Source organism: Carassius auratus, chromosome 10, assembly GCF_003368295.1.
Source record: "Carassius auratus strain Wakin chromosome 10, ASM336829v1, whole genome shotgun sequence".
Taxonomy (NCBI): Eukaryota; Metazoa; Chordata; class Actinopteri; order Cypriniformes; family Cyprinidae; genus Carassius; species Carassius auratus.
In genome coordinates, this window is record NC_039252.1 from 19,859,460 (window position 1) to 19,880,133 (window position 20,674).

The 20,674-nt window shown below is 35.9% G+C and overlaps 1 protein-coding gene, 1 long non-coding RNA gene and 2 pseudogenes across 5 annotated transcripts; 1 reads left to right on the plus strand and 3 right to left on the minus strand.

Moving 5' to 3' along the window:
* Window positions 1–910: 910 nt before the first annotated feature.
* Window positions 911–3,152, plus strand: LOC113110216 (peptidyl-prolyl cis-trans isomerase-like; annotated as a pseudogene).
* Window positions 3,153–4,169: 1,017 nt separating this feature from the next.
* On the minus strand, window positions 4,170–7,583 carry LOC113110218 (RING finger protein 122-like). 4 transcript variants are annotated; one of them, XM_026274288.1, is made up of 7 exons: window positions 7,323–7,580; window positions 6,891–7,045; window positions 6,363–6,408; window positions 5,637–5,678; window positions 5,464–5,547; window positions 4,748–4,784; window positions 4,170–4,195 (listed from the first exon to the last, which is right to left on the minus strand). In XM_026274288.1, exons 2-7 carry the CDS (start codon window positions 6,998–7,000, stop codon window positions 4,185–4,187), a joined length of 330 nt encoding a protein of 109 aa, XP_026130073.1. In that variant the 5' UTR covers window positions 7,001–7,045; window positions 7,323–7,580; the 3' UTR covers window positions 4,170–4,184. The 4 variants fall into 4 exon arrangements, with proteins under 4 accessions (XP_026130073.1, XP_026130074.1, XP_026130072.1 ...); XM_026274289.1 differs by lacking the exon at window positions 4,170–4,195 and having other exon boundaries at window positions 4,739–4,780; XM_026274287.1 differs by lacking the exons at window positions 4,170–4,195; window positions 4,748–4,784 and having other exon boundaries at window positions 5,220–5,547; window positions 6,891–7,024; window positions 7,323–7,583.
* A 1,859-nt stretch (window positions 7,584–9,442) lies between these two features.
* LOC113110217 (dual specificity protein phosphatase 26-like) lies at window positions 9,443–17,023 on the minus strand (annotated as a pseudogene).
* Window positions 17,024–18,004: 981 nt separating this feature from the next.
* LOC113110220 (uncharacterized) lies at window positions 18,005–19,961 on the minus strand. Its single transcript, XR_003293104.1, has 4 exons — window positions 19,795–19,961; window positions 19,522–19,589; window positions 18,716–18,733; window positions 18,005–18,179 (listed from the first exon to the last, which is right to left on the minus strand). It is a non-coding gene; the product is annotated as an uncharacterized LOC113110220 (long non-coding RNA).
* Between the last annotated feature and the right edge of the window lie 713 nt (window positions 19,962–20,674).

Sequence of the window (20,674 nt, forward strand, 5' to 3'; positions counted from 1 at the left end):
TTTTCTGTGTTAACTAGCAGAGTTTATGAATTTGTTAGAAAGAGAAAAAAATAATAATTCACCATCAAATCTGTGACCATGATCATGAAAAACTGAGAACCAGCATCACTTGTTGATCAAACTGTTCAAAAAGATGTTGACTGTCATGTGTGGTGGATCATTAAGTTCTATCAATTGAATTAAACAGTACAATTGAAAATCGATTTGTTTTTCTAAAGATGTAAATATTTCCATATGTTTTATAAGTAAAGACTTAAGCCCCATTGCCGTTCATTGGCTTTATTTGGAGAGAGCAGTGCAGCGAGCACTGCATTGTGTCAAAACGCGGACATAAAGGGGGCGTGTCCGGAAGGTGTGTGTCATGCCAAGAAGACGAGCATTGTGAAGACAAAGAAAAAAAGCTTTTTGTTTGACTTATTTTTTTTTCGTATCACCACTGTTCCGTTCAAATATCAATAAGGACATCATAATTAGGAAATGTAGAAATAAATAAGTAAAACCTAACAAACATTCGTTGTCTGTGAAATAAAATGTTGTGCTATAATGGAGAAATTCAGCTGATGACCACCGCCTTTGCGCCAAGACAGACCGATATAGTACACGCCACACTATTCCCTCGATGCCCATTGGATGAAACGCAGTGATGTTATTTCTACCCACTGTAACAGGCTAATGAGGATGTCAATAAAACGGCCTCCTTCTGAACTTTGCATTCGAACGCTGTGGTAATTTATTCATATTCCCCGCCTCTGATTGGACAACGCGCGCGTCATTCAGACGTTCACCGCTTTCATAGGTTCCAAACTGAAAAAAAGGCTGCCATCTAATATATCCCGTTATCGCACGTATCCCACTTCCCGATAAGCTGCGGCATTTTGTAGATTCATTCGGAGACCACTGCCAATACAGAGTGATTTTTTTTAGTCACCATGTCCAATCCCAGAGTTTATTTTGACATCTCCATCGATGGAAGAATGCTGGAGGATTGTAATGGAGGTAGGTCACGAGAAGTGGCTGAAATGTGATGGATGTCAGTTTCAGTCTGACATGGTTTTATTAAATTTCATTAAAAAACTTTATTCTAATCTTATCGTGTGTGTAATATATTAATATATGTATGTACATCATCACTACATTAAAACTGAGGGATGAGGAAACCGAGTAGTTTCCCCGCAAGGCTTGCAACAATGTACGTTTCTCCGTAGCTCAGACGCCACTTCATTGGTTGCCGGTTGTGTTGAAATGGAACGCTGTGTCGTCTGAGTCTTGGTGACTGACAGAATATGAGTCGAGCAAGCTGCAGGACACTTGACAGCAGAGCGGACATGGCGAAGTTTTCTCTAATTTCAGACGATTTTTTTTTAACCGGACGCCATTTTTCACCAATCATTTTTTTATAACACGAGGTGCCGTTTTAAAAAGGGAGGGGTGAATAACTGAGTAGCGGTCTATCGGAACTTGTTCACCAGAACAGAATCTTTTGAATCTCTGCGTTATCAAATGTAAAATTCTTCCCAATTAATAAGAGGCTGGCGTTACATTTGATGATCGGTACTGCAGAAACGCCAGTAAATGCACATGTGCAGTGTTCCTAACTCGTGCGATCATATCAATGCATCGACGTTTGAAGAGAAACGCGGAAGTCACGAACCCGCTCAGCTTCTTTTTTTTTTTTTCTAGATTTTTCTAAATTGTTTCCCGAATTTTAAAAAGTTTTAGTCTAAAACTGTTTACTCTTTAAAAGAGTAAAAGATCACTACCTTCATACTTTAAAAAGAAAACAAAGCAAATTACTCAAGCCTTATCAAGATGTTGTGTGTGTGTGTGTGTGAGAATGTTTTATCTCAGTACTTGGAGACTGGATGATATCAAATGTGGCCTTAAAACCAACTTTTCACCAGAGCTTTTGGTTGAATCTGTTTTTTTTTTTTTGTTTTTTTTTAATGAATTGTAGGGCTTTGAGATTTTGTTTAAATAAAGTAAGCTATATATAGTGTATTTATGTCACGACTTTTTATTTATTGTCATATTTACCATTGTTTGTTTCTCTATTGTTTAAAGTTTTGCATTAAAAGTGAAAGCAAAACTGGACATTGTGTGTGTGTGTGTGTGTGTGTGTGTATGTATGTATGTATGTGTAATCTGATATTCTTAAAAATGGCCAATTACTTTACAGTTTATTATCTTAATGTCTTGCAATAGAAATCCATTGACATTCACACATTGACCTGTTTCAATTTCTTGTCTTTTCCCTCCTTTTGAAACAGCTGAGAGCTGATGTTGTACCCAAGACTGCTGGTAAGTATTTCCATATAAATGTGTTTCTTATGAATAAATGTAGACACTGTCTTCTCATGCAGTCTCTATATCTAAACAGAGAACTTCCGTGCATTGTGCACTGGTGAGAAGGGTTTTGGCTACCAGGGCTGTGGCTTTCATCGTATCATCCCCAAATTCATGTGCCAAGTAAGATCTGAACAGCGCGCTGTCATCGAATGCAATGATTTGAGCTTAAACTGATGTTGTGTTCTTGTGATGTAGGGTGGCGACTTCACCAAACATGATGGAACTGGTGGAAGGTCCATCTATGGCAAAGAATTTGCAGATGAGGAAGGCCCTGTCCATGGCCAACAACACCAACGGCTCCCAGTTCTTCATCTGCACCGCTAATACTGATTGGTAAACCGCTTCTTTGAGACTAATGTTTGCAAACGCTATCAAAAATAAGAAGCTTCAGCATCTTTGGAACCTTTCCATTGAACTAAATGTTCTTTAGAATATGAAAGTGTTTAGAGCACTTGTTTTTTTCTCCATGAACAGGCTCAATGGCAAACACGTTGTGTTCGGGAAAGTGGTCGAAGGAATAGAAGTAGTGGATGCAATGGAGGCTAAAGGAAGCAGCAGCGGGAAATGCTCTGCCAAGGTCGTGATTGCTGATTGTGGTCAACTTTAATTGTTTCTTACTCACCTTTCCCATTCCAACCATGCACATTCGTTACTATATAGTTGTTGGGTGTTTTTTTTTTTTTTTTTGATTGCCATTCCTAAAATGAGATGCTTATTCCATGTGTCATGGTCCTGTTTTATGTACTCTGATGGTCCCCAGGACACAATATGTTAAACATATATTAAAGATGGATCAAGATTCCTTCAACAGGTTTTTGTATTGTTATTTTTTCGAACAGATAGTTTGGCTAAATTGTTGATGAAGAAATCTAAGATAATTAATTTATCGTGCTGATATGCTCTTGTAATATAGAAGTCTTCAAAAGGAGACCATGAAAGTTGGGTTTGGTTGTAAAATGGCAGCGTTCTGATGCAGTTTCTCTGCTGGGCCAGCAGGTGGCGCGCTGTCACTTTATTTGCGCAGTGCTTCTCAACAGGGTTGACTAAAAAATAAAACCATAAAACATTTGTTATTTGAAATAACTTTAAGGCTTTTTTTTTTTTTTTTTTTACTTGACCTACTAAAATAATTAAAACTAGTTAAACCAAAGGCAGTAGAGAAACTATGAATTTAAATAAAATGTATTTTAGAAGATTAGCTTTTAGCTTTTTATCCAAAGCGACTAGCAGACCTTTTTTTTTTTTTTCTCTCTCTAACATCAAAAACTATATTTAATAAATTAAAACTACATATATATAAACATTTAGAAAACAAAACCACAAAAAAGAATTTGAAATAATAATGGTTTTGCTTGAAGTAAAAACATGTCTTCTGATGAAAATCCAACAATAAAGCGTTAATACGTATCATATTAATACCATAAACTGCATAGGCTCAGAAATATGCAAGTTAATTAATATTTGATTTGAATTTAGCATTTGTGTTATTTTTTTCCCCACTAAGTTTAAACTCCTAAATGTCTTTAAGTGAATACTTGCAAATTATCTTCCATACTAACACAGGACACCAAAAAAAAGAAACCCACAATACTGTAAGCTTTCTTGCACACATTTTATACCAGAACACTACAAGTGATGTGTTACAACAGCAGTTCTTTTAAATAAAGGGCCTTTTGTTTGAAATTGTACAAGATATATCGGTAGAAATATTCCTGGAAAGTATCTTTAACGAGGTTTAGAGCAGTTCATCCAGCAGGTTTGTGCTGTGCGTCTGTCCCTGAGGCATCACTGACGGGGCTGTTACACATTGGGACATGAACATCTCACTTCCAGCCACTTCACCAGACATCTGGAAAGACAAACATCACCAAACTATTCATTAACAGTTACACTTCAAGTAGTCCATTCCAACTAAGAATTATAACTATAACAAAGTTTTAATACATCATTCTAATTTACATTTATTCATTTATCAGACACTTTTATCCAAAGCGACTTACAAATGAGGACAATGGAAGCAATCAAAAACCACAAAAGAGCAATGGTATATAAGTTCTATTACAAGTCTCAGTTAGCTTAGAACAGTACACATAGCATGGGCTTTAAATAATATAATAAATAATAGAAAAAGAATAGAGCAAGCTAGTGTTAGAGGTCTTTTTTCTAATTGTATGAGTATATTGAAGTCTACGCCACAGCAATGATGCTATTATTTCTAAATTGTCAAAAATCATGTTTTTAGGTTTGGTTTCCTTTTATAGTCCTCATTGATTTTCTGTAGACTACACTTCTTTACATTACTAGAGCGTTCTCTGTAGATCCCGCCTACTCGAACTCCACGATTGGTGGATTACGTTCAATGCCCTCACGCTATTGGTCAAAACTACTTTTGAATCACTACCTTTAGTCAGAGCTGTTTTGGCTTTTCTGCTTGCTGTCTGGGCGTCATCATTTTAGGCAGTTTAGAAATCCCGGCCAAGACATTTCCGGTAAAAAAAAAAAAAAAAGAGGACATGGTCACCCTAAATTACAGAGCCCCTGCACATGACATACAAGAAAAATAAATAAATTGTGTGCACGATTTACTAATTCGTTCCCTCAATACTAAAACGTGTGCATGATTACTATTGTGTTACCTCGATTTACTATTTCGTTCACTCGATATCTACATTTAGCAAATTGAGGAACGCAATAGTAATCATGCGCACGTTTTAGTATATTGAGGGAACTAATTAGTAAATTGTGCACACAATTTATTTATTTTTTCTTGCATGGCATGTGCGGGGCTCCGTACTAAATACTGATAACTGCACAGGGGAACAATATGGTTGGAATCACAGCCAGAACGACTTTTTCCAAACTGAGGGATGGTAAAACTTTGAGAGCCAATCAGAATCCAGACATAACGGCAGCGCATGCTCATAATAAACAGAGTGTTATTCTGATAATTATCGTATTGCATTATCGTTATAATTATTGTGAGTTATCTTTATAGTTCTTTCTTGGTGTGAATGGGCTTTCACAGTCGCGAGGCACAGTCCATGTTGAGTTCGCTTCAAGACTGAACCTCTTTTCTTTAATAGCATTAGCATGATAAAAGACCTCGGAGGAATTTACCTCTTGTGAAAGGCGTGTTGGCATGGTAAACACTCCAAGCTCATCTTTTGTCCTGAAGTCCTCCAAACAGACTGCGCATGTTAACTGAGAAATACAGCCTTTAAAGTTTCAAAACTTTCCAAGTAGTCAAATAATTGTAACTTTTCAATAACTTTATAGACAAAAACTTTTACCCCGTGTGCATGTAACCGTGTTGTTTCATCTTTAAAGACAACCTGAAATGTAAAACATAGGTCATTTTAATTTTTTCTTCCCTTCCTAGACATAGTTTATGAATTAATTAACACTGAACTGACTCAAGCTGAATAACAACATTGACGTCAACACTGAGCTGCTTCTAGCTGAAATGAACTGAGCACTGAACCGAATTAAACCAGTATTGAACTGACTGGAGCTGAATAATGACACTTTTATCAGGAGCTGCGTTACAGCTGAAACTGAATCTTATATTTGAATTTTGCATAATTGATTCTGGTATTTTCCTGCTCATACTGTAAGGTTGCTTTAAGCCATTCTCTATTTTACTAAGCACTGTGAATAAAAGTGACTTGATGTAACTGACACAAAAATGTCACTGCGATTAAAAAAAAGCACACTTTCTCTGTTTGTTAAAAAGTTAAAAAGTAATGCATTTGAGGTAAGTTGATAGTTAAAGTGATTTTCTACACCTGTGGTTCCTCTAATAGGACACCTGTCTGAACTTGAGGAGAACTGACTTCATACATCCACGAAAATCACCAAAACACCAGCAGATTCAAAGTGAGACTTCAACCGTGAGGAAAAGTGACTTTAGTCGAGAGAAAAGTCCCGCAGCATCTGAGAGGTTTTAAAGGGTGATGTAAGTGTGAAAAACTTTCTGATGAAATATTTCATGATGTGATCCCACATCACTCACTCACCATCTTGTATCCGGCTCTCACGTTGCGAGCTTGATGTCTCAGTTTACTACAAAGAAAACAGGTCATATAATTCAATAACAAGCATTGACTTAAAAAAAATATATAAATATTTCAAACTTTATAAATATTATACAGATGTTTTTTTTTATTATTTTTTTATTATTTAGCTCTTTAGACATTACTGTGGCAGTATAGGCAAATGCTGTGCTGTGTCTTCTGTTTCTAAACACAAATTTGGCGAGGGAGGGTTTGTAGTTCCCAGTGTTTGACATCACATTAGCCAAAAGCCTCTGGTCAAAAATAGCATCGTGAACAAAAAGCACAGAGATACAATCTAGTCCTGAATTGTTCGAGTTCGGAAGCGCGTGAGGCCAGAGGAAGTCCCTCTCTGCTCTGCGTCTGTCAGTCTGTCACAGGCGTTATTTACAGGACAATACCGATGAAGTCCAGTCACAAAGAAGAGTTTTCGAAACATCACCCAGGATCTGCGTGTCTGGACTGGCTGTTCTGAACTACAGTCACACTCACCTTATAAAGAAGCAGCAGAATATCAGGCTTAAAACAAAGAGAAAGATCCCAGTCCCAAAGATGACCACATAGATGTTGAGAGGGAGTTCCTGAGAGGTCACTGGAGGCATGGTGTTTTAAATATGAATCATTTCCTGAAGATTAAGAAAGAAGCCCTGAAAATAGGCAAAACATGATTGATATGTCATATTCCCAGTTTCACAACAATCAGAGCCTGAACAAGCTTAGGGCAATATTGGGCCATTTTTAACTTTTAGAAAACCGAATAAAAAGCAGTTTTAAAACAGGCGGCATTTCTTTTTCAAACACGTTAGTACTTTTACCAGATCAAAAAAAAAAAAAATATGGACTTTTGGATTAATCTGAAAGATAAAGAAAACATATTAACACATTTACAGTGAAATTAAATATTAATTTGAACCGATCTCTCACCATTATAAACAGGCTCCTGAGTGTCTTTTCTTCAGAGTTTATCCTTCATACTCGGATTTGCTGATTCTCACGGATCAAGCGTCAGGAGACTCCGATCAATCACTGACTGTTTAGTTACATCTACAGTATTGAGAGCCTGTAAATATGAACAAAATAAAGTCCCGACCGGATCACGGAGATCAAACAATGTAACGGACCACAGACAGACATAAATATCCACATGCGCGAGAAAACAATAAACCCCGCCTGTAATTCAGGAGGCGGAGCCTAAATACCAGACGATTCATTAATTATTCAGTGATTCACTCTTTATAAAACTTCTCATGTTCATAAAATTAAATTGCACTATTATGAAAATAAACAATAATAATATGATATGGTATAATTCCTGTCTGTTCGTTTCTGTTTCTATATAACATTTGTGACCTAAAATATAGGCTATAAAATGTATTGCATGAATAGTTATTAATTTATCTGATATTAATTGTTCTCTGATATTTAACAAAACGTTATAAACATTTCTTGACTTTTTTTTTCTTTTTCAAAATGATTTACCTGAAAAACAAAAATCAAATAATCAAATCCTCCTTATTTGTTTGTTTTCCATGTAATTAGGAACAAATATTTAAAAACCAGAATAGACAAACTATGTTTTTACCTAAATTCTCTGGATTTTTATTTTTTTCAACATTAAACAAAGGCATTAAAAAAGGGTTGTTTTAAAAGACATGTTTAGACAGAAGTCTGACCTGGTTAAAGGCAAATTTGGGTCAGTGGCTTTGTATCCTGGGAGCTACTCATGCTGACTCAGTGGGTTATTTGTTCACACCCTGCTAACAAGTCTGACATTAGACACAAGAGTGAATTCACTGAAGATTCATTTAATATTTAATATAAATCTAAGAGAGTGTTCCTCCTAATTGCATGTCCTTATAACAGAATTATAAAGAGTTATTTTTTGATCACATTCTCATTATGCTGGATATTGATGAAATATTGTGCTGGTATTAAGAATAAAAACTTGGTTCAACCTTAGTGCACCCCAGATCACAATATGTTGAACATATATAGGCCTATGCAAAATGTTACGTAGAAATGTTTTGTTTTAGCATTTTTTTGTATTGCTTTTTAACTATAATTACCAAAATTAATTAACTGATTGTAAAAATTTCGGTAGACCTTGAACAACATTTTCAAGTAACAAATGATTGAATCCAAGCTCCCTCACCAACATTCACAAAGAGCCCAAAACATTCAGTGGCTCTGTGGGAACATTCAGCTCTGCTCTCTGACAAACAACGCTTTAACAAAGGTTAAATGACACCAGAGTGAAACATTCAGGGCAGAATTCTTCACTACAAAGTGAACTTAGATTCAACCGTTACAGGACAGTGTGGGCAGAGTTCATATTTCATCAGTAAGTCATTTAAATTGCGAATAGCCTACTTAATCATTATGAAAGTCGAAACATTTGCTAACGCAACATGCACTACATCATGTATGACTTAGTCACAGGGTAGCGCTATCATTTTTAAGGTTTTAAAGAAATTAATAGTTCACCCCAAAAATTAAAACTTGCTAAAAATGTACTCAACCTCCCAGACCAAACAAGATGTAGATGAGTCAGTTTCTTCATTCTAATAGTTTTGGAGATTTTTTTTTTCTTCTGAATTGAATGGGTGCCATCAGAAAAAGAGTCCAAACAGCTGATAAAAACATCAAAATGAGTAATTCCGACTTATCTTGTCCATCAATTAACATCTTGTAAAGACAAGTTGTGTGTCATGTTAGTGCTTTACAGCCCTGTATAGACTTGAATCGAAATTCAGATTTTATTCCCACAGTCCTGCATTATTTCATCAAGTATACAGGAAATAAAATACTGTACACAAAGCATTTTTTTCTCAAAATTGAGAAGAAAAACACTGTATAAATAAATCAAAACAGTTTTTTTGCAGTCTACAATATTGCCTTTAAGTTTAATAAAATAAATCATCACTATATGTCAGTTTCTCATATTTTGTGAAATTAAAAAAATAAATAAATGAAAATGGTTTTGCTGGGAATATAATTTAAACAGCTATGCACAAACACATTTCTGAAACAAGCACAAAGGCAACTTGAAAAATGAAATTATGTTTATTAGATTTAATGTACATGATAATTAAAATCACAATGTTTTTACATTTGGTTGAATGCCCCGTTTTGTCTCCGGCTTTAATCTCTGAGCGATCAACATTTTCACACAAACTGGCGTGTAGTTTAGATCCAGGTACAGTGGAAGGGATCTGGCAGTAGTTCAGCTCTGGCTGTTGCAGTTAATTTATGTTAGATGTAACCATGATGAACACGTACACAAATATAATAAACAGCTGTCCCCAATAATACAAATGTACAGAAAGGACAATAATACCAGCACAATGCAATTCATATAGCTACAGTCGGTACATTGTACTGCACTTGAGGATTTGCTGGATTTGTAAGTACAAGACTGCACTTCTTGTGTACAGTAAAGCTACTCTATATTACAATACCTTACAAAACAAGTTAAAAGAGACAACTTGAAACGTAGAACACTTCACATGACATCTTTAGTATTTATACAAAGCACACGTCAATGTTAATGTGTAATAAAACTGTCTGTAACGAATGTGACCAGCTACATTACCCAAACTGAAATGCAAAACCGATGGACCATACTTTCAAACTTTCATAATATTATAGCACTGCATCATAAGAAAATTTTGAAGTTGTGTTTAAAATTGGATGACATAAGAGAGGAGCTTCTTGTGAGAACCTGGTCACCTAAATATTTGGGCGATGTTAAGTGTTCTGGATGGTCACTATATGGTAGTATTATGTGGTACATTGTTCTATGTTGTTAGGGTGCTGTTGGCAGTTGCAGTCTAGGTGGTTACAAAAGTGCTTAAAGTGAGTGGTTGCGATGCCAATTCTATGTGGTCACTAGATATTTTAAGGGACTGATGTGAGTCTGTGGCAGTTGCTAATTGAATTTGCACAAAAAATGCTTTTTTGCATTCCATGGTGCTGCTTCTCTTGTAAATGTGTGTGTGTGTAAATGTTTGACCACTGATATTGCATCTTTTGTAGCATCTCGCGCATGACACAGGTTTTTTTTGTAAACATGCATTAGATGGACCCATTTTTGACCCATTTTTGTCTCGCACATGACAAACTGTTCTAAACTTGTCTACACCTTGTGTTGTTCTAATTTAACTTTTTAAACACAAAAACACTTGTGGTGATTAACAGCAACTGATGTAATAAGGCATTTCTACTGACCACAAGAGGACAGCTGGTATAAACTCACTGTATGTAAAGACACTCTGCTCTCATTTACAGTACACATTGCTTTATGTTGCATTGCGGCTGGTGTGCAGTATGCTGTCCAGACCGCTGAGCTGCCGTAGGAAACCGCGGTTTGGCGTGACGCCACGGTGGTCCTTCACAGTCTTTATGGCCTCTACTAAAGTCATGTTCTGGTGAATCATGAGGTAGGCGAGAACCAATGTAGCAGATCTGCTCAGCCCAACGGCACAATGCACAAGAACCGTTCCTGCAAAATAAGTCACTGTGTCAAAATGTAAATATGAATGACTAGGAAATTCAAGTAAGAAGAGTGACATGGCAAATAATAAAACATCCTTAAATTCATGTAAATTTTCCTACTTTAACTCAAATGATTACACTGCTAATTTTTTTAATTGATTTTCATTTACAGTGCTTCATGGGATTGTAGTCCTTTCCATCACTAAAGCTGTTAAATACAATCCTGTACGTTTTTAAATAATAAAGTTTTATCATTATGATTCGCTTTAACAAACCCCATTTTTTGGGAAAAAGGAAAGGAAAAAATACTTCCTGAACCAATGGTGATGGAAAAAAAAAGGTAGTGGGAAATAATGCACTACAGTACATAGCATCACATGACACGTGAAACCCTTTTTTGCTTTTGATTTTAATAAGTCACGAAAAACTTCAGGTTGAAAGAGAAAGGCCCCTAATGAACTGACCCCCGGTACTAAGGGCTCTGTGAATGAACTCAGTTGCTAGGTAGAAGTTGACACTCATGTCAAAAGAGGGCGAGTCGTAAGCTTCAATGCCGTGATATGTGATTTTCATGCCAGCATAATACAGCATAATACATAATACACAATACAAAATATACTGGCAATATCTAGTTTACCTATCTAAAAAGATACATATATTAATGTATACATATATTAATGAACTATCAGTACTCACTGGTCACCTATGTAGAGCCTCGGCCACACTTCATCTGCATGATTACAGGCGGTTTTCCCAGTGTACAGCAGACGCTCAAGTTCAGCAACAGTTAGTACAGGAGAGCCTTTCTCTGAATCCTTTCTGCTGGGAGATCTGGAATTACTCCGTGACCGGGACAGTCTGGACATGAAAGCCATCTGGACTGACCTTCAGTGGAGCTATAAAATAACACTGAAAGTATATACAAAATAAAAGTAACAGTAAAAAAAAAATTTAAGGGACAGTTAACCCAAATTTTTTTAAATGTTGCCAGATTTTTCAGGTTAAGCATTAAACATTCTTATTAAAAAAAACAGCTACAACCGATATAATTCTATTCACGAGTTTTGGGTAATGCATTGCAAGTAACACAGGTTAGGTGAACAGATTACTTTATGTAGGTTAACTATTAAAGTAAAGCATCAGTTTTTAATTTAGAAAATATCTGAGTTACTTTTCCGAATAAGTAACTCCATTTACTTTGTTTCCCATGTATTGTCTTACCGCTTGTGTTGACATGTTGAGAGAATTTGGGACTAAGTGCAGAGGCATTGTGTGAGCTGTCTGAACATGTTACTGTAGTTCTAGACTAAATGTCCTCTCACCTGCACAAAACAGATTCAGTACTCCTTAAAATAAATAAAGCAATATTATACAAACCTGCAATAATTAACTACGTTAAGACACATACCATTTACAGGTCCTTCTCAAAAAATGTGCATATTGTGATAAAAGTTCATTATTTTCCATAATGTAATGATAAAAATTAAACTTTCATATATTTTAGATTCATTGCACACCAACTAAAATATTTCAGGTCTTTTATTGTTTTAATAATGATGATTTTGGCATACAGCTCATGAAAACCCAAAATTCCTATCTTTTTTGAGACCCCAGGAGCCCAAATTCAGAACCAGAACAATAAAACCAACAGAAGAGGTGGGAGTTCAAAAGAGGAATCTTTATATTACCAAACTGCAGGCAGAGGAAGAGTAGATATAAGTCATGATCTGCAAGATTAACCACAATCTGAGGCATCGGAGCGAGTTCGCAAAACATTTGATTCAGATCGGGACTCCGAATCGCGTTTCGCGAATCATTTGATATCAGGTCTTTCGAGCAGATTTGCAAAGCATTTGATTCTATCATGTAGGCTACTAGATCAAGTTTTAATAAAGAGAAAAGAGATTTAGAGACAAATTTTTCTTAATAGCCTGTTAGTAATCCCTCAGTCCATAGCATTAGTAGCTGTATAATTTGGTAAGGGAAAATTAAAACAAAATAGGATGATATGATGTAATTCTAATTCATCTAAATGACATGACACTTAATGATTTTACCAAAACAGAAATTGGGATGTCTGATTGTATATTAGTGTAATAAAATCACTCAGAATGTTCATATGGTGCTTTTGTTTAAAATTGTAATTTTAAATGTTTTCCAGTAAATGGCAGAAATCTACCACTGAAGTACGCCAAATTTTTATATGACAATGTATGAAAGCAAGAAATGTAGATATACTTTAAAGTTAACTACATATTTACATAATATCTACATATTTTTTTCAAAAATGTAACATTTAAACAAATTCCATATCAACTGTATAGTAAAAACATTAAAGGAAGTGATGTTACAATTCATGATTATCTAGATATTGGTGTTTTTAATTTCACCTCTTAAAGCACTTTCTTTTATCAATGCAAATATCAGTATTCAACATTTTGGAATTAAAGCATCAAAACATTATGCATTTGTAATTGCAGGTTAAATGCATTTATTAGGGCTGCCAAAAATAGCGCGTTAACGGCGTTAATTAGTTGTTTGTCGTTAATTACGTCAAATTTTTTAACGCACTTCACGCATGCGCAGTGTGACAAATTATTCAGGTTAGGAAAGTCTCGTCGATCTCTGAATTCCCAAGATAGTAAAAAACAGCGGCGAGCGCCGCGACGAAAACACCGAAGAAGCTTAAGGTTTTACCCCATTTACTCTCAAATACATTCATGCCAAGCTCGATAAACCGAGACCACTTTGGTAGTTGATATGCTGGAGCTTCTTCTTCCTGTTATAGCAGTGATCCTCAAATCTGGCTCGCGAGTTTCCTGCAGAGTTTAGCGCAGACTCCAATTAAACACACCTGCCTGTGATTTACTAATGATCCTAAAGACACTTGCTGAGTCCCAATTCGCATACTATCCGTCCTAAATAGTATGCGAAACTAGAATTAGTACGTCCCAAATCGTAGTATATTGAAAATAGTATTCCAAAGATACCCGGATGGTCTACCATTTCCGGTTAGAATTCGAAGTGCAGATCAATGCACACTCTAAGTGCTAATATTGCCCACAACCCACTGCGTACGGGAGGGAGGAGCTTTGCGATGGCTTTGTGGTGATGTAAACATGGCAGCCGGGTGCAGCAGCGGAGATGCGCCCTCAGCTTTTAAGTGTAAGAATTCAAATGTTTAACCCTAATTAAAGTTATATTTTATTTCGTTACACACATTGCACATGAACGTCAGAACCAGCCACCTCACAAACGACCTGCGTTTGGTTCTACGACGACGCAGCCCTGCTTCCTCACTCCTCAACTTGGTAGAACCACACATAGTAAAATGTATTGTGAAAAAAATGATGAGAAAAAATGATGGGAATAGTAAATAAAATTTTATTGGACATAAAGAATGAATGAAACGTTAACAGTTGTGGTGTGCGTAACTAGTCAACCACGTTGTAGTTCATGTTGCATGACGTCATCGAAGTATGTCCCAGAGCGTGCATACTCTTTTGCTACACAGTCAAAAGTATGTACTTTTCCCACACAAAAAAAGTACATACTTTTAGGTCGTAGTATAAGTAGGCGAATTGGGACTCAGCAACTGATTAGCAAACTCATGCGTGTTTGATTAGGGTTAGAGCTAAACTTCGCAGGAAAGTGGATCTCGCGAGCCAGATTTGAGGATCACTGTGTTATAGCGTCCTGTGTTTCACACTGCGCATGCGCAGAACGCCTACATGCAATGCAGCGAAAATTACAGCTGTTTGGGAAAGCATATGCATTTTTACTTGGTTTTACTGGCACTTGAAGCCTTCAGAACGTGAAAATATCGATCCTAAAGTATTGTGGCAGAGCAAATGAACACCTCCCAAAAACAAGAGTGCCCAGAATGCTGCTTATGTGATTGTGGCGCATGTTTTTGTTTCTGAGTTCATTCTTTCGAGTTTCTCTATCCATAATTTCATAGATATGTGGCTATATTTAACCACTGGTTCACCTAAAACTCTTACACTATCTGTAGTTAAATGGCATGGTTTGATATAGTGCTCAGGTAAATTTGATCTAAGTAAATGTTAAACTTTTGAAATTCAGAAAAAAAGAACCACATGATGAAACAATACATGAAAATTATGTATCTGTGTCCTGTTATTTATCTTTTGGTATGCATTTCAGAAAAAAAAAATGGTTAGGATTCAGGTGTAGTTGCAAATAGTGATTAATCATGATTAATCCACTGAAAATTCTGATTAATTTGATTAAACATTTTAATCATTTGACAGCCCTAGCATTTATATCTTGCAATAAACAGTGTAAACATCTGTCGGGGTCTCTAGAGAGCGATGTGTAGAGGATTAAAACTTGAGCCAGAGGTTCTTCACCGCTATGAGGACACCTCTGACGTTAACGTTCTTCCATCTGGTCTCATCATCCACCCTGATGCTCCACACCTTGGTGCAGATGGCAAAGTGGTGGACCCAAATGAAGAACCTCTCTGTGGCCTTGATGTTAAGTGCCCTGATGTGAAAGAAATCAGAGAGGAATCCCACTTTGAGTTTATTGGGGACCATGCAAAACTGAGATAGAAACACACAATTGGCATTCCACGGTCAGCTGATGGTTCCTGGCTTAGTTAACCTGGTGTGATCTTGTGACAAGTACAAGAGGTGACTTCCATGTGGAGAGGGTATGGAGAGATGATGAGCTGATCACAGAGATCACAGCTAAAGTTGTTGAATTCTACTTTGGCATATACATTAATTTTTTGCTAGGAAGAAAGTAGGCATGAAAAATTTACCAACAAATGATGTTCCTGTTCTATAGTGAATGTAGTTCTATAGTGTTCTATTACAAGAAAAAACAGTTACCCCAATAAGTCATGCTTCAATTAATTATATTTTATTGTTATTTATGTTATATTGTTGCAACATACCTACTCCAAACTGGAAAGATATGTCAGGAGGGGTTGGTGATTTCTGATGTGTTTAGAATCTGAAACGATATTGCAGATCATAAGTAAAAGTAAAGAGTTAGATTTTTATAAAAAAAAAATCCTGACTTAAACTTTCCCCCTAAAATCTAAGCATTAAATTCAGCAACAAAAAAAAGCACACTGAGAAGTATATGTGAAAGATTATATGTATAATGTTGGTTAAAACCTTGACTGAGAAGGTAACAAAAGCTTAAACTTACTGGAAGATAGCAAAATTTGCTTATCACAAAGCAGACAAGTTACTAGCAGGTGAAGAGAAGCATGGTGTCACTAGCAGGTGAGTAGATGATGCTGATGTCACTAGCATGTGTGTAGATTATGCTGATGTCACTAGCAGGTGTGTAGATGATGCTGATGTCACTAGCATGTGTGTAGATGATGCTGATGTCACTAGCAGGTGTGTAGATGATGCTGATGTCACTAGCAGGTGTTTTTTCCAGCTCCTTTATTTTTCCCATGCCTCAGCAAGAGCACTTAATTAACATAAAGCAAACAACAATACATGTATTATTTTGTGTTAAACATAACACTTTAATAAAAACAACTCATTAATTTGGAAAGTTACTATCACATTTATGCAATGATACAATGTTACTTAGAACATCAATTCAAAGTTAAATAACCTACAAACCATTATAAAATAAATTGAATTCTGCTTGTACAACAGATGTTTGTTCAACTGCTCGTATTTCCTACATTGTGGTGGATTGTATTGATAACTTTAAATGTCTTTGTTAATTTTGTGTGACTTCAGCCAGAAAGAGAGCAGTATAAAAGGATGATGGCAAAAGTATAAAAACACTGCTTCACTAACCTGCTCGACTGTTAGCATAGCTGCTACCATGTGCTACATTAAATGTATAACGTTACATCTAACAATACAAATAAAACATACTATATTTGATTAATGTCTATAGTTGCCGATAAGCTTTTAATATAAGTTATTGTTTTAGTTAACACATTACACTCACCTGGGACTGGACGGCTGTTGTAGGCTAATCGTGCTCCTGCACCATCTGGACATTTACTAATCTGCACCACAAACATCCCGTTTTGACGCGTGATTTAGCGTCTCCGCAACTTTTCCATGCAAACCTGGAAGGCACAGCCCACGGTGCGAGATCGACCATACTTTGGTTGGACACGGACCTCATCCTCCGTGAAGTGCTTAGCACACACTAAAGTACCTTTCCTCACAGTAATTTTTGAATTAGAACACAAAGGCACACTATACACATCTGAATACTTTTGATCTCCGCCATTTTTCGGCAAGCGAATGAACGCTATGCTTTCATTGGAAAATAACTTGAGATCTGGGATTCGGAGAGAGTTCGCAAAACATTTGATTCAGATCTGGACTCCGAAGCCCGTTTCGCGAATCATTTGATCGGTGCCTCAGAGTCTCAATCTGAATTAAATGTTTTGCAAACTCCGAAGCCCCGATCAAATGATTCGCGGTAAACGCGCTTCGGAGTCCCGATCTGAATCAAATGTTTTGCAAACTCCGAAGCCCCGATCAAATGATTCGCGAAACGCGCTTCGGAGTTTCGATCTGAATCAAATGTTTTGCGAACTCGCTCCGAAGCCCAGATCTCAAATGATTCGCGAAACGCGATTCGGAGTCCCGATCTGAATCAAATGTTTTGCAAACTCCGAAGCCCCTATCAAATGATTCGTGAAACACGCTTCGGAGTCCCGATCTGAATCAAATGTTTTGCAAACTCGCTCCGAAGCCCAGATCTCAAATGATTCCCCAGATAGCAAACAGTCATTGAAACTATGCTGAATCAACATCCCGTTGTCAACATTAAGTCATTGAATCAACATCGAACTCTGATGTTGATTCAACATCATTTTGCACCCTGATTTAATATTGAAACAATGTTGAAATTCTGTCCATAAATCAACGGAATTTCAATGCTATTTCAATTATCAGGAATATTGAAACAATGTTAAAATTTCAACTGAACCAAGGATCAACGTGATTTCAATGGAATTTCAATCGTTTTAAAATGTTAATTTTAAATGTAATGCCATAAATTAAATAGCCTGCTTTATCTACAGCCAGGATGTAAAAAATTAATGGAACATTTAAAATCTTGTATAAAACACAAAACACACCACACTATTTAAAATCAAATTCCTGTTTATTAGCCTCTCTACTCTTTATTTACACTTCATTGTCATCTGATGCCTGCATAAGTTGTCGTCCAGTCCCTCCTGCCCGGTCTGGCGAATAGCGCAGCCACTTTTGGGTGAAAATTGGGTGATGGTAGCTGTCCCCATCTGCTGAGTAAGAGCATCTAAAACAGAAAATAAAGTCACAATGCAAAACAAATATAGCATTTAAGTTAAACAGAACATATATTTGAACAAATTCAATAGCCTAGGCCTATGATTTTTCAATGATCGGATAAGGCAATAAGTCCTCGTGTTGAAGGCTAGATCATATTTCCCCTATATTCAAAGCACTTTTCAAAACTGCCTGTTCATGGATGTATTCGAACTAAAGGGAGGCAAAAAGGATTAGCTTGCAATGTCCTCTTTCATAAGGAAAATGTATGAGGCCAATTGACTCAAAAATTTTTATGTTTATTATTTCATTGGTTCAGAAGTAGTTGTTAACTCCACAAATTTAATATAAATAACTGGATACTAATTAAATAGTTAATGTAGATTAGAGTTAGCATAGACAAAAGATGTTTTGACAAAATAATCATAGACAAAAACCGTTGCATTCAGTTTTTGATGAGGTTTTGGGCTGGAAAACCAATTGCAAGTGGTGCAAGTTGTTTGCAGAAATAAAATAAAATGAAATCAAAAATGTTGTTTTGCTTACTTGGTGTGCAATAGTCATCTGTAAAAGAACAGAAAAGACAAAAATCTCTGTTAAAAACAGCAATTAAAATTCACAATCATACAGTGTGACTGTACTTTATACATATGTACTCAGGTAACCAATCTGTTATTAAAAATATAAAAACAAAGAATATAAACAACATAATATACAAATTAAATATACAGGGGTTTATTCTTTTCAGCTACAGTTGATGTAATAGTAGCATTCAAGAAATAATTGTAAAATATAAAAAACTAAATACATTTTAATGTAGGCCTATAAAATATACAATTCTCATTAAAGCTAATGAATTACGCCCCATTAACTGGACTCCCCCGCCCTCTCAGATCACCATAAATGTTAAAGGGATTTTAATGCTAAAATATGATATTTTTTATGCTGCACTTTCTTCCTATTATGAATATTAAGCTACAATATATCTGTTTGTCAGCTCAAATGTTTCAGTGGTAGAACTTTTGCCTAGCGTGTCAGAGGTCCGGGTTTGGGTATTAAAATGAAGTACAATAGTTGTGCAAGTACAATGCTGTATCACTTGCGACGCAAACATCCAAAAGCAAATGAAAGCCGATGAGTACAACTGATGAGTAGTTTACACTTTATAGATTAGGGGGTGCAGAAAGCTTTGTAAATTATTTATAATGTTTATTGAGATAATAGTACAATGTTGACATTTCAATGATTTATAAGTGATTAATAATATATTAACTAGTAACTATTAACCATTAAGGATTTTGTTTGATTCAGTTGTTTACTGAAGGCCCTGACTGAAACCCCACGGTACTCACTGTCTGACAGCAGGTTCACTCAGACTCTGCTCATCATCACTGAAGAGTCCAGGAACAAAACAAGCCATCTGACACAGAGACAACAATATTTACTCTTCAGTTCCAGGTTCATTAGAAGGAAACAAGATAGAGCAGAGGTAAAATGCAGATAAAAGACAGAATAATATATATAACAACAATAATAACATATGTAATATACAAATTCTACTACTAATAATATAATCTTAAAATAACAGAATCTATATTTTAAATTTTAGGTTGAGTGTGACTTACGTTTTGATGTCAGGGACTTCTTAAATTTGGTGAAATATATTCTGAAAAAGGCATATTAATGTGTTTCATGAGCTTCTTTTCATGAGTTCAGCTGTATTTCTAAGTCAGTATCTCCCTTCAGCCACATTTCTGAAGGGAGATACTGACTTAGAAATACAGATTTACTGAAGAAGCTCATGAAATAAAATATATAATTGGTGAAAATATATTTCACCAATTTTCTTTTCAAAAATCTTGGAGTTTCACTTTGTTCTGTATAGTTTCTTTCTGTCCTCCTGAAATCACAGAACAATTTGTATTAATATCTGTTTATCATGAAATATCAAAACTCATGTGAACTTGTTTTCAGCCGATTAACGTTACACGCTCAGTGTAAGTAACGTCATCGATTCAGTAAATCAGCCTTTTCTATAAAAAAAAAAAAAAACACTGACAAATCACCAGCAAAACATTCACAGAGCCATCAAAATATCTCACACACACGACGATTTGATGAAAAGCCCAGAGTTTCATCAACAAGAGCTCAAAATTAGCCTAACATTACCTGAAAACTGCTAAGATAGATGCTAACAGACTTTTTCGAAGACACTAAACCATTTCTATAAAATAAATGTAATTGAAACATGTCAATAACAAGTAAGAAACGTGTCAGAAACATTTGTATATCATATCTGTGTGATTTTAGCGACTAAACTTACCTAAAACAGCGTAAACCGCAGCGAGAGACGGAGATTAACGTTACTGCTTGCCAGTAACGGTTTTTGTGTTGATGCCCCGTTTCCATGGCAACTCTGCTCCCCGCTCGCGCAGAACTCACCGCACACACAGCATTCACACAAACAAACATCTCGAGTTAAAACATTACATTTATAATGTACAG